General features: G+C 27.0%; 1 protein-coding gene across 2 annotated transcripts in view; it reads right to left on the reverse strand.

The window, feature by feature from the left end:
* The window catches only part of LOC107449833 (uncharacterized), a 202,884-nt gene extending 190,880 nt beyond the window's left edge, over positions 1-12,004 (reverse strand). For both annotated transcript variants that reach the window (XM_043042340.2, XM_043042339.2), the window contains exon 1: positions 11,482-12,004. In XM_043042340.2, coding sequence (XP_042898274.1) covers positions 11,482-11,724 — 243 coding nt within the window. In that variant the 5' untranslated portion in view covers positions 11,725-12,004. The remainder of the gene's footprint in view (positions 1-11,481) is intronic.
* Between the last annotated feature and the right edge of the window lie 3,066 nt (positions 12,005-15,070).

The following is a 15,070-nucleotide window of genomic DNA, read 5'->3' on the forward strand; positions in this document are numbered from 1 at the left end:
AATCAAATGAATAAGTTCTGCAATTCAGATTTGAAAGATAATAACAATTTTGTAAAAATTTATCAGAATAAATTATTTGTGGAGAGATAAAAAAGAGAAACTCATTGTTATTCAGTCCTCCGTATTCCGTAACAATAATGGAAACGATCTTGAAACAAATTTTATTCAAATGATGCAAGAATTGGAAAATATAATTAATTAAGTCAAATTACCTAACACGCCTTAATGCTAAAAGTTGACGAAGCTTTTCTTTCCGGAAGTTGTCGCCTTTAAATAAATCCGACATGTGATTATTCAAACAAAAAAAATTTAACAAATGATCTGTAACAATAAGAGTTGCTCACATTAATCTAGATTTATTATTTTTTTATTTTCTAAGTAGCACATAGTTGCAAATTTAAACCATGATAAACATTACTTTTCTTAAAGTTCACTACCTGGGAAAATTATATCAGAGAAATTAATTAAAAATATTTAGAAATTAATGTAAAGTTATCCTATTAGTTGACTAAAATCCAATTAGAATAGAAATAAAAAGATAATTTAAATTTATTTTCCCACGCGATTTAATAAATTTCGCACGAAATACAAGCACCACCCAATTTATAATCCAGTAACTGAATATAAGAATATTACACGATAACAATGGATAACATGTATGATTAATAGATGAATTTAACAACTGGTTTGATTCACCAGGAAAAGAGATTAGTTTATAATTCAACTACTAAGGTGTTGAGAAATTGCTTTGGAAAATAAAATAACCATAGTAAATAAAAGATTTTTATACAGAAACAATTTAAATTTAATAATAAGGAAAGTTTTGCTACAAAGCCAGCAATCGCTAAAAATGAAAATTCCTTGATAATTAATTCCACACAATTCAGTTTAGATTTCCTGACTTTGCCAGAAAAATATCAATATAATTTCAGACCACATTTTTGCTATATATATAATAATACTTCCTCAGAAGTAACCAATAAGCAACGAAACTTATTATTTGATAGAAAATATTTTAAGAATTACATTTTGTAATAAATAAATTTCATTTAAAGGTTTAACATGTTGATTTTATAATACAAGAATGCAGACACATATTATATATGAGCTAAAGCACGCTGTACATGGAAAGTGTTTTATCATTACTAAAAATGAAAAAAAGAATCCACCTCTTCGAAGAAAGTTAGTCTTTTCCAAATTCCGAAGCGAAATTTTTTTTTTTCATTTTTACGGTTTTTCCTATCAATGCAAACGCGATTTAAAATAACAATTCGCGTGATTTAAAATCACACATCGTTATTATCAATGATGCGATATAAGATCTCTCATCATGTTAAGTATTTTCACGATTTCATATTATATCAAGTATCGTGTTTCGTAACCACATGATATAAAAACTGCAATAATGACTTAAAAATCATACATCGGAATTCGTATTCCTGCGATTTTAAAATCAAACATCAAGATTGGAATTCACGCGATTTTGAAAGCAAATATCAAAATTCATATCCACGCTATTTTAAAATGAAACATCGAGATTCGTAATTACGTAATTTAAAAATCACATATAGAAATTCATATTCACACAATTTTAAAAAAAATCTCGTATCGATATTTTTGTCATAACGTAGATAACATTCTGTGGATAAATGCTTCCTACATACACTTTTTTCTTTCTCAAATTTCGGGTATTTTTTCATTTATTTAAAAAAAAATTTGCACGTGATATTTATAGATTTTCACTTTATTTATTTATTTTTTGCAAAACTCCTGTTGTATAAAGCCATACAAAGATCTATAAAAATTAAACATTCTTAAAAAAAAAATCCGTGTTTTTAAAACAAATTTCACTAAAATGAGGTTGCGATGAAAGGGTTAAACTAGTTATAAGAAGTAATCAATGCTCACAGAAAAATTTTCATTTATCTAAGTCTGCAAGTATGTAATATTTTGCAGAAAAAAAGGGAAATTAAAAAAACTCATTGATATAAAGATCATTAATAAATCCACATCAATCATATAGCTATCACCTATCGTTGATTAAAATTTTTAAGAATCGAAATTTTTACAGAATGCTTAATTGTTTAAAACGATTTCAACCAACCTAAAAATTATATTATCATTTTGTATATGTGTAGGCTTCGTAGTGGGTTAAAGAAAAAATCAATACATTTAATGAAAAAGTACACACATATACCAGACAACTTTTAAGAAGAGCAAAATTACATATAGCCCTTGAAGTATAATTTGCTCAGCTTAAATGTATTAAAAGCAAATTTTATCGTGAAAGAATAATAAAATATATTTTTTGTAACTTTTGAGTTAGTTTGTTTTAGAAAGTTTTAACACAGCTTGCAGTATAATTTTATAAATACCGAACAACTAATATAGCTACAAATCAATGTATGAATATTTTTATAGAACTGTCGTATTAAAATAACTAGCATCTATAAATTAATATTCTTTTATACCAAAATAAAATATACATAAAACTAGCAGTTGATGTCACGGTTCTTTATTTAAACAATTATAAAATAGCATTTCAATAATGATAACACGATTTCTCGATATGAAAACACGGCGAATATGTCACTTAACATTTTTGTACTCAGTAATTTTCGAGGATGATCCTTCAATTTATCAAATAAAAATTGCATGATGTGATGACTGTACTGGAATCGATCATTTTTAAAATCAGATGAAAGAGATGAATTGATAATTGTGAAGCTACTAAAGTTCACCCAACAAGATTTTTTATTGCATTTGCTTAAAATAATAAAAAAAGCGTATGTCTCCTGAATTCCTTTAGTTTCTTTTTAATAGAATGAGTAAATTTCCCAAAAGGTTTAAGCACTGAATCCTGTGAATAAGACTGCATGTACGAACCTTTTTCTTAATTAGTATATGGACCCTACTAAATTGAATTCTCGAATTTCGAGATTCCTACTAGCATTAATTAAAATAAAAAGAAGTTAAATAAGTCTAAACTCATATATTCTTCAACAAATTTATTTATTTTTAAATACGCACTAGTACACAAACGGGATATTCTGAACGCACACAAAAATCAGAATATCATGATAAAATATTCAAAATCGGGACAAATAAGGATAAAATATTTTTATCAGGAAAATCAGGACAACTACGAACCCTAAAATATGGTCATAGTTCAGAAAAAAATTGAAACAAAAAATCGTAACCAAAAAGAAAAGAGTATTTCATACAAATTTATATTCAAATTTTAAAAAATCTAAGAAAATTATAACCAGGTTGCAACGAAATTTTTACAAGAAATAATAATAGATGATAAGCTTATTTACTTTGAACCTCATTGGCTGGTTTTAGGTTCGGCCATTTTGTGCGTTGTTGCACAATTATTCCGGGTTTCGATAAAAAAAATAAAAAAAAAGGAAGAAAGTTATTCCCTAACTATATCTCAAAAATTCCAGGGTTCTAGGCTGTTTAGAACTTGCGGTTATCCTGCCGTAAAGTATAAAACAAATCTAAAAACTTAATAGAGCCACTGATTTTAAAACTGATCAGAACACTCTAAAAGCAAAAAAGTTTTTAAAAACTAAAGCGTACGTCACAGAACAATCGAAGTCCTTGCAGAACAATTTTTATATGAAAAACTAATTACGTTTACTTCCAGGTAAAACAACTAATGTCCGAATCGCCATGAAAATTTTATATACAGTTAGACATAATTTGATATTCACCTTATAAAGTTTCCTTTTTTCCAGTTAAAAACTATTCATAAAATTATTCACCGTTAAAAATTTTCACCATTAAAAAAAAATAGTGATTTGTGATGAGTGTTTTTATGATACCCGAATACGGAAATATTGTAATACGGCTGTATTACAATATTTCCGAATACGGCTATAGGCAAGATCATCAACATAGTTCACCAGAAGACGTAAGAATCATCTTTTACATGGCTAATTAGTTATACAGTAGCGTGTTAAAAAAGGTAAATGTTTAAAGAGTAACCGCTAACTTCTATCAATTATTAGAATGCTCTAATAATTGAATGTTTTGTAAAATAACAGCGAATTACTGTTATTTTATTTGACGATATGTAAGATAAATGTTAACGACGATATCAATCACCCCACTAATTAGACCGAATCGAATTTTTTAATTAGAACTGCTTCATTACTCTACGGTAAAGAAAACGACACTAACTAATTCGGGCAAGAAAAATAGATTAAGAAAGAAAAGATAAAGTTATCAGTTAAAAATTTTTAAAAAGAAAAGCTTTGATTATTTCTTTTCTGTCTTTCACGAATCAACACTTCATACCATTTTTTTTTTAAGAAAAAAAAAAGCCGGTCAAATGGTTTAGAATTGCGATTTGTAAAAGCCGGAGAAAATAAGAATAAAATCCCAGAATCAATATCTCTTATTTTTCTTCTCGAAAAAGCAGTTTATATTGCAGCAGGACAAGCACTTAGACCCCCTCCTAAAGCTAGATTCTCCCACGCATGCGCAATTTTCAAGGCATTCAACTCATCCGAAATATTTTCTCTCCCCTCTCTCTCTCTCTTTTTCCTGAGTAAACTGTGGAGACAACACAATATTGTGGAAATCGAGTCGCGACGCATACCGAAGGTCCAGTGACTGATAAAGAAAATAATCAACCATGTGATGTTTTAATTATATCACGGTTATGAATACAGCCCGAATTTTCTTACACTTCTAAAAATAACAACAAAAAAATGTACTAATAAACACAAAAAATGCTCAAATAAATTCTTAAAAAAATCTTCAAGAAGTTAAACAAAAATTTTAATCTGAAACATAATTTTTTTCCTAAATTTACAAAAACATATTCCATAAAAAAAAATTAAAAAATATTTTAAGAGAGAAAAAGAATCTTAATATGCAAAAATATGTACAGATCATTAAAATTCCAAGCATCAGTTATAATTAATAATATACCTGCCACTTATTAAGATTTTTTACGAACGATAATTTTTAGTGGTTGTCAATTTTATGCTTTAATATATTACTCTGGATTTGAATAATTTGTTTGAAAGTTACCGTAACAATCACAATTTTAACAACATCAAAAATTTAAAATATCATATGTAATAAGGACTCTGAAAATAATGTCCTGTATGTGTAAAAGCCTGACAAAATATAAAACAAAATTGTCAATAACTTTAAAATGCTTTTACTCTGCTTTTTTAACTACTACTACTACTATGAAAAATCTTAAGCAAAAATCATAAAAGTTGGCAGCAATGTAATGCAGACAGGAAAAAAATAATGTGATAAAACTGTCTAAGACATTTAATTTTTGGTTAAAAAATGTGTCGTAAATAGATTTTGATCAACATGTCACGCATATAAGTAGGACCAATAAAGAGGCCAGGTTGTCCAGCAAAAAAAATTTTTTACAAGTGTTTTAAATATTAAATTAATCCTGATTACAATTATCAATTCAACTGCTACTAATACTATTTTAATAACTCTTCTTCAATAAATGATGTTGATTTAATTTAGAACTTAGAACAATAAGGTGTAAAATAGTTTATTAGATAAAATTTTATTAGTAATAAAATATAAAGTATTATATAAAAAGCTAATAAATGATTCAAGTACAAAATGTTAATGTAGATAAATACAGTGCAGAAAATTTTTAATGGGTTGTAACTTTGAGAAGTGGATTAAAGCAGAAAAATCTTCATAAGAAATAATTACTGTTTTCAATTATTTGATAGTTATTATTTTTTTTTAATATTTAAAAGCAAAACAATTTTTAAAAAATACAATTTACAACACTTTTAACAGCAGAAACAAATTAAAACATTAGCATGATGCTCTATTAATTAATAAAAAATTTAAAAAGAAGGTTACAATAGCAAAAAATAAAATGATAGAAAAAATGTTGATAAAATGATTAACTAACTATAAAAGAAAGGAGAAGCAGCAGCAATAACCTAACAATAAGAATTATCTACTCGACTACAATATCTAAGTTTTTTTTCCGGTAAAATTTTCTTTATTTTTAACTAGCTACGCTACTGAATTCGTCTAAATAGCTATGACCTCTTTCAAATCGCAATATCCTTTCTCTGCTGAAAGAAAAAAAAAAAAATAAGTTGCTGGTTAACTAGGATTTTTTCCGCAGCAGCTTCTAACAACATAAAGAAGCTAAATGTTAGCTATCTTGGCATATGCTTGGCGAGCTATAACATTAAAGACGCCAGCTCCGCCCATCCGAATACCAATTATTATGGAGTCACCTCATGATTTTTAATAAACTCTGAAGCACTTACTTTTGAGTAACACTAATGTGCTAAGTAAGGTTGAAAAAGGCGAAAGGGAAATGTGTAATTAGAGAGACGTATTACACTGGAGAATAAAAATTGAAATCAGAGATGAGATTCGAGCGAGGGGACATATAATTCATTAAATAACAAGGAACGTTGTGAGTGAAATTAATTTACCCATGGTAATAAAAAGATAAAATAAAAATGTAAAAAAAAAAAGATCATAATGGCTTTAATAGAAATTGTTAATTAAAATTGTATTTTTAGAAATCACAAGTTATTTTTCAGTATTGCATTAAATGCATTTCCTGTTCAATATTAACAAGCTTTTAACATGCATGAGTTTTGATGGTTTAACCATGGATAAAAACGCTACGAATAAAACCTTAAAAAATTGCACATGTGCATTGCTATATATATTATTATTATTAAAATTTTAAATAGTATCACATTGCATTTAGTGAAATATTAAACATTAACTTTCTTACACAATTCAACTATGGTGGTATTTCTTGAAAAAAAAGCTCATTGTTATATAAATGAATTTTAATCAAAAATCATTAAGTGCAAAAAAAAACATTTTTGATGCTTTTTTGTTTTTTTAAAGAAAAAATTCGAACAATAAAAAAAATAACTTCAGACATTTTAATAATTATGTATGCAATCATCATTAATTTTTTTGCTGTGTATGTGGGGATGGGAGGTAGAACAAATTCTAAAATTGGAGTAGAACAAACTATAGTGAGAAAAATCCTTTAGCAAAAATGTTATTTAGTGTCAACCTAATGAACCCAAGCGCTATGAAGCAATAAAACAACTAAGACTATATTTTCAGCATATCAAACAGGAAATGTAACAAATTTTTCCAGACAAAGACAAACAAATATGTGGATGAATCAATGGCTTAAGTTCAGAATGTCATTGTTAAAAAAAAGAAGGTAATATTGTTTTACAGGTAGGAAATCTATGGAATAAAAATTGATTGTATTAATCTTTTACCTTTCTTTAGTAAGCAGGTGAAACTGAGGATTTAAAAATAAGAAGAAATGACTTATTTTTTTTTTCAATTATATAAAGTATATACTCTGATAGAAATTTAAATAGTTGCTTTTATGATTTCATTATTAAATAAAAAATACTAAGTAAATACTAACGACACGTAATAGAATAGAATGTTAATATTTGTATTTAAGTAGTAATAAAATAAAATAAAAAAGATTAAAACAACAATAAGGAAACACTTTCTAATACAGATTTATCTAGCCTTTGTAGTAATAAAACAATATTTTAGTTATGTTCAAGGTTGCTTTTGAGTTTTACTAACTATATAAACAAACACTCTTGTCTAAAGTGCAGTTATTTATTAAATATGCTTTGTAATAGTTAAAAAAAATACTTTCATTACTAGACATAATTCAAATAAAATTAAATAAAATACAGTTCATAAAACTTAAGTATTAATAGGGAAACTGAAGTTTTTAAAGCTTGCTTTAATGTAATGATCCTTGAAATTAAAACTAAAAATTTCTTTTAAAAAGTTTATGAAAGAATAGAAAAAATTAAATAATGATTTTTTTTCATTAAATTATACTTTGCACTTCTCCTAAAAAGCTTTTTCTTTAAAATAAATAAATAAATTCCGCTTGTTATAAAATTATTATTTATTTTATATCTTAAGTTGCTTCCTTAGGATCTAAAAAATAATGAATTGAAATCGAATCCACAAATTTAGAGATGTTTCAGGACAAGATTTCTATTATAGTATATTTTTGTGTATAAATTATCCTTAAGGCATGTTTACTTATAAAATTAGCTAAATCACTGAAAATATGAATGTAAAATTTATACTTTTAATTTCTATTTTCAAAATTGCCTGGTTACTAAAAACAGAATGTTCTTTCAATTTATTTTTATTATAATATAAACCTTTGAAACAATAAAGTAAAAAAATAAATACATAATACATACTAGATCACTTTAAAAAATGAATTTGATATTATAGAAAACTATTCAAAATATTTTTCTCTGAAGATTAAATATAATTCTAATAGCCTAAAATCAAAGAAACTTAAAATTGCTTTGAGGAGTTAATCACTAAACAATATAACACTACAATGATTTCATAACACTCTACAGATTCATAGGGATGTAATAAATTGTTTCACCTTATTGCCAATCAAGGAAAAGAAATGAAAAAAATTCTACTCATCCTTAACAACTTCCAGACCTCAAAAGCTAAATTCTTCAATTATAAAAAACAGATAATTAATCAATTTACTTTTCCAAAATTAGAGTTGATGAGATTGTTAATAGTTACTCTAACTTTGTTAGAGCATCTGGCTTAAATTATTCTCTCCAACAATCAATGTCTTAGAAAGAAAAGAAAAAGAAAAACAAGCAAAACAGTTTTTCTTTTTTTCAAAAAGATTTTTTTTAAATCTTTAATTAATTCTTTACTTTAAAAAAATTATTAAAGTATTTCAAAATTACACTTAAAGGATTTCCTTAATTTCCAAAATCTTCCTCATTGCACAATCATAATTGATAATTTATATTGTAGCATAGCAACCCAAAAATACATAAGGTATAATTTTTGGAGCATAATCTGCAATCTTTATTTTTGATGCTTATTTTCTAACAATCGCAAAAGCACTGGCACATAATAATTAGATTAATTTCAATAGTAACACTTCTTTCAAAGAATTAAAAATTGAATAGTCAACCAAGAATTCATCATTAAATGTCTGCTTTGTTTATATCAATCTAAATTATAAATAAAAATCTGGAAATTATCATTAGCAATTGATAATAATTTTTTTAATGATAATGTTAAGGAAAAACATTTTATCTCTGCTGCACTGTGATTTGTTATTATAGAAGAAATAAAGATTGATTTATTATCTGTCATTATAGTGAGCTCAGAAAGTTTGATTAATTTATTTATTTAATAAGTCTAAATTCAGAGCTTTTTGATCAACTCATTCACAAAATTTTCCATAACACCCAACTTAAATTTAATTTACATAAAAATTGTGGCTATTTACCAAACAATACAATGATACCAAACAATACAATTCTATGAATGAAGAATTCAATGAATAAACTTTCAAAGGGAAATTGAGTACAACTTAAATACAATCAAACTAGATTTTAAAAATTACTTTATGCATTTTTAATTATTTTTCACTTAAAACTTAGAAAATTTAAAACCATTCAATCTAAAATATATGAAATAATATTTAAGTTACTATTACAATTTATTTACACAGCATACAAGACATTTTTACTTAAGTTACGAAAGATGAATAAACAAATAAAACATAAACATCCATCAAGAAATCAAAAAATTACTGGAAAAAAATAGAAACAATGAAAAAAACAAAGAACATGATGAAAAAAAATTTATGAAAAACTAAGATTTGGAACACATGCACTCAGTGATTAGGCTTAGTACCTAATAAAAGTATTTGAATTTTAACTGCAGCAGAAGTACAGAATTTCTTTAAAAACATATTCAACCAAAAGTTACAATAAACACTATACTTAATAAACCGAAACATTTCAAAAAATGGAACTTTCATTTTAATTTGCACTGAAAATTTATAAATGATGGCCAAAAAACATAAATATACCTACATGTATTTGACATTTACTTACTATACCTATAATCATTTCATTAAATAGACAATCAGCTTTTTACAAGTAAGAAGAAAGTAAATAGAAGTAATAAATTATAGAACAATAAGTTGTAATGAAACTATGTTTGATTACGCTTAAATTCTCCTGACAATGGCTATTAAAAAATGGAACAACTAATTTGAAATTAACTTTAAGTAAATCTGTGTAAATAATGGCTATAACAATTTTTTTCATTCATAAATATGCATCTTACACATTAGTTGACATTCATTTACTATATTCATAATCATTTGTTAAAAGATATCCATAATCAGATTTTTTACAAGTACCAAGCAAGTGCATGTAGAATCATATTATATTAAAAAATAACTGCATTATATACTGTTAATAGTAGTATAAAACTATTTTCTATTTACTTAATAATAAATCTTTCTTGACAATAACGTTTTGGGAAGTAAGTTTACATTAATTACTTTGATATTCAGAATTGTTTTAGAATTGTATAAAATTTGAAATTGATTATTAGATAAATGTCTATAATATATATAAGCTAAATAAAATTACTTAAGAAATGAAGTGAAATATAAATAAGATCGCATCTAATTTGACAACTGTAACCTGCATTGTTTACCAACATGGATATCTTAAATAGTTAGGTGTCAAATCAACTTGATCAATCAATCTAACTTTGGTTTGTTTATAAACAATAATCGATCTATAATGTTGACATTTGTTGCAAATTCTGTCATGAATTTATGAGAATAAAAATTGAAATAAAGGAAAACTGAAGATGTTCGGAATCAATTGGAATTTTAATTAGCTGATTTGATGATATCAAGGCATTTGTAAACATGCATTTTAAAAAAATTTTTTAAAGAAAATACAATGGAACACTGATCTATTTTATTAAATAATCGGTGCTAACTAAGAACGAATTGAAAGATGAACATGTAAAATTTGTAATCAAACGATTTGAAATTCCTAATTTTGATCATCGCTAATAACAATAAGATTGAAAATAATTCGTTCACCTCTTAGAGTTTACAAATCAGCTGGGCAAACAGGAGAGATCAACCAAATAATATCTCAATAATTGATTGTTTAAATTATCAAACGAAGAACTAAGTGAAAAATAAAAATGTTATACTTGATATCAAACGATTCAAAATTCCTGATTTTGATGATCACAAACAATAATAAGATTTTTTAAAAAAATTTGCCTTACAAATAAATGTGACAAAACTAACATATAAAATCTAACAGTCTAAGAATATAGCAGAACAGAAAGGAAAATCGCCTGAAATACATGATTATTTAACTAATCGACAAAGACTAATCAGATATGTCCAGAGGTCAACAAAAAACATCCCATGAACTGCCTGCTTAAATCCTTTTGTTACAACAAATGGAATGATTAATAAACAATTTTGTGAGAAATGACGACATATATAATAGATCTTAAATAATCTAGGAAAAATATGATGTATTAGAGTGATGTTTGAAACAAAGATCAGAATAGGTAGATGTGGAGGGGGTAGGGAGAAAGAGGGGTGGTACTCACCTCTAAATCTTCGTAGGTCTTGAAACAGAGGAAGGCAAATCCATCTACAATATCCTCTTGGAAAATAGGTTCCTTAATTCTTTTTTTACGAGTGGGTGGTCGTTTTTGTCGAACAGGGGGTGACTCTTCTTCATTTTCACTAATATCGGCAGCCTGCCGTTGTTGTCGCTTTTGCATTCGCGCTGCACGATCACGGCGGCGTCGGTTGCCAGTTGTCCCCCCTAGCCTCTGTTTGGCCTCCATGGGTTATCCAAGGGGAAAAAAAGAAAAATATATATATATTCTCAGCGATTATTATCCATGAGGCACTGTCGCATAATCCATTGCGATCACACACCGCGTACCACACACTAATCACGATCACATATCCATATCCGGAAACTTGGCAATCTTCAAAATTTAATAACAACTCTCCTAGAAACACTTCTTTATTGTACTGCTGTCAATCCCACTTTTTCGCTCAGCAATGGCGGCTGTACACACAACAGAAGCAGCGCCTGCCGCGTCACACCTTCCCTGACCCGGATGACGTTGCGCGATAGTCTACGCGCACAGTAAATAATCCCTTCTTAAAACATTGCTATTTAAATAACAATTCCTTCAGTTTGACACATCTAAACTAATAACTGATTTTGATCAATATATTAACCATTTTTTATGGTATTCGAAACGTTTTTATTGACTTGAAGTAAACTTATAAACATTATTCATTTCTTGTTTCTGAGATCAATAAGCTAGTGAGGACCCTCCTCTCAGCCCAAACAGAAACATTTCCTAATAAATTATTACACGTCAGTTGTTTCGTTCCCCAGTCCAATTAAGAATCACTTTTCCTAGATAATTCCTTTTATTCAAAAGCGAATTAAATATATTGTCTGAATTCTTCGACTATTACCGCAATTCATTACAAAAACTTTAAACATGTTTTAATAAATTAAAATATATATGTAGTATCGTTCAGTAGCTTAGGCCGCAGATGTAAAGATTATCATTATCCGAAACATAACATTTCTGTCATTTATTGTGTTAAATATTCATTAGCTTATGGAAAATTTGAAAGCAGTCTATTTATTGTTACACGGGCTATTCTATGTATTGTTAAAAAAATGAGTTAGCCATCTGACTGAATAATATACCGTCTGAATTACTCGTATGTTGACACATATTTTTACAAAATATTTTAACGTGTTTTAATAAATGGTGTATATTTTACGTGTTTTATCGTTCAATAGCCAATGGTATAAATACGAAGAGTATTATTATCCAAAACATAATTTCCCTGCCGTTTGAAAAGTTAAATATTTATTTGCTTAAGGGAAAATTAAGAACATTCTATTGCTCCATGCGTTATTCAATTCCATTTACTGCTTTAAAAGGGAATTAAATAAATCGTCTGATTTCTTCAGCATTTCTAATCATGTATTAATGAACTTAATGTATGTGCATAATATTTCACTTATAAGGTTATAGATACCAAGACTATTATCACCTGAAACAATAGTTTTTTGTCACTTATAAGGTTAAAAATTCATATATTTAAATTAAAATTGAGAACGTTCTATTTATTGCAAGTTATAAACTAATCCAAATACAAAATCTAAAATTTTAAGGTAATCAGTGGAATAATTTTTGAAAAAGAAAAGTTTAAAAATAAGATTTTTGAAATTTTATTACTCAGAAACTATTCGACTAATTTCTTTCATATTTTGTATTTTGGCATTTAAAACTACTTAAGTGTAAAATGATGTAAAACTTTGTTTACCTTACAATATGAAATTTTGTGACTATTACTAAGTATTATAATTAAAAAATAATAATAATTATCAAATATTTTTGCGTAAAATTATCTTTGGACAAATAGTTTTTATACTCACGTGTAAAAATTTGTTGAGTCACATATATAGCGTATATAATTCCATATATATGGCGTAATGAGCAAAAATGTGTAAATGAGTAAAATTAACATTATAAGACTCAAACGTTAGGCATCTCACGTGCCTTTACTATTGAAGCCATATTTTCCAGATTATGAAATTACCCCATATTTTGACAGACAAAGATCCAAATTCGTTAAAAAAAAGGGTATGTTTATTCAAAGAAAGTAAGTTCTTGCTTCAAATTTCCTAATTTAAGCTCGTCTTCACTGATGAAAAAAAGGTAATTAACTGCCTACCTTTTATTCACAATGGCGATGAATTCGGTATCTCCTCATGTTAGCTGAAAATAAACAAATGAACGAAAATCTATAAAGGTGCGAAAAATGAATCATTCTTTGAGATTGGTAGTTTATATTAATGAAATGATGAGTTTGTCTGTCTGTGTGTCTCTCTTGACAGTAGATGAAAGGATCAATTTTAACTTCCGATCTAAATCGCTTAAAAATTTCAAATAAATCGTACTTGGGAGACATTGGAAAAATGGAATATTATTGAAATAACTTAAACTGCAGACGATTCAGTTTTACAAATATTTTAATTAAATAATCTGTGATGTTTTTCAGCTTGTAGCTCTCATCGATAAAAAGGAATCTTTTGCACCTTCTTTAATACTCAATTATTTTTTATTCGTTTTATCAGATTAACTCAAAGATCAACATACACTTGGTAACATAAGCGGACTACGTCAGCTAACTAGTACTCCTAAAGTTATCTGAAATCGAGTGTTTATTTATTTATTTAATTTTTTTTTTATAATTTTTTAAAATTGTTTTTATGAAGCTAGACATTTATAGATCAACGGTAATTGAAATAAAAAAAATAAAAAAAATGTACTTACGTAATTTAAGAAACGTGAAAAAATCGTCACACTATTACTGATTGCCAATGATGCTCATTTAATTTTGGAAATAAGTACTAATTTCTAAAAAAAAGCTATGTAGTAAAAAGTAAAAATAGTGTAAAAGAGATACTTATATTTTTAAGAAAACCGCAAAAAATTAGGATACCACTTTTGACGCCAATGATGCTTATTTAATTTTGGTGGTAGTTAATAATTCTATTTTATTTTAAAACCAGCGTTAAATAGCCTCCCCAATTCTGAGTTTACGACTATCAATGTTCAAATTCGTAACTTTGTAATCCTGAACCTAACCCAAAAGACAAGGGAACTTCTAGATCAAGCATTGGGACAAACTGGCCTTCGAGATAGACTTTTTGATGGAACGATCGAGCATTTGCGTTATATGGAGAGGAAAACCACAAAAACCCCACACGATTAGACTCCCGACAAGGGGATTCTAAGCCATGATCACTGAGGATATTTACGTAATTAATTTTCTTATTAGGCTCTACGGGTATTACGATAGTTAGAGCCATTTAGATTGTATAGGGTCAAAAATCTATCATACTTCTCAAATCCTAACTTTGAATACAACTCTGAAGACGAGTATTAAGAGACCTCTTGTCCTGCTATCTTGGTTTTTAGATTAAATTTTCGATTTTCATTTTCTCGATGATTTTGTACTCAACTAACTTTTGACGATAAAGAACCATTCGATGCGCCTATACCTTTCACAAAAGACTGAAAATAAAGTGATTGATTTGTTAGATTAGGAGAAATAGGGATAGATAATTTTTGAAACTTCTATAGA

This window comes from Parasteatoda tepidariorum, chromosome 2 (assembly GCF_043381705.1).
Source record: "Parasteatoda tepidariorum isolate YZ-2023 chromosome 2, CAS_Ptep_4.0, whole genome shotgun sequence".
NCBI classification, from domain to species: Eukaryota; Metazoa; Arthropoda; class Arachnida; order Araneae; family Theridiidae; genus Parasteatoda; species Parasteatoda tepidariorum.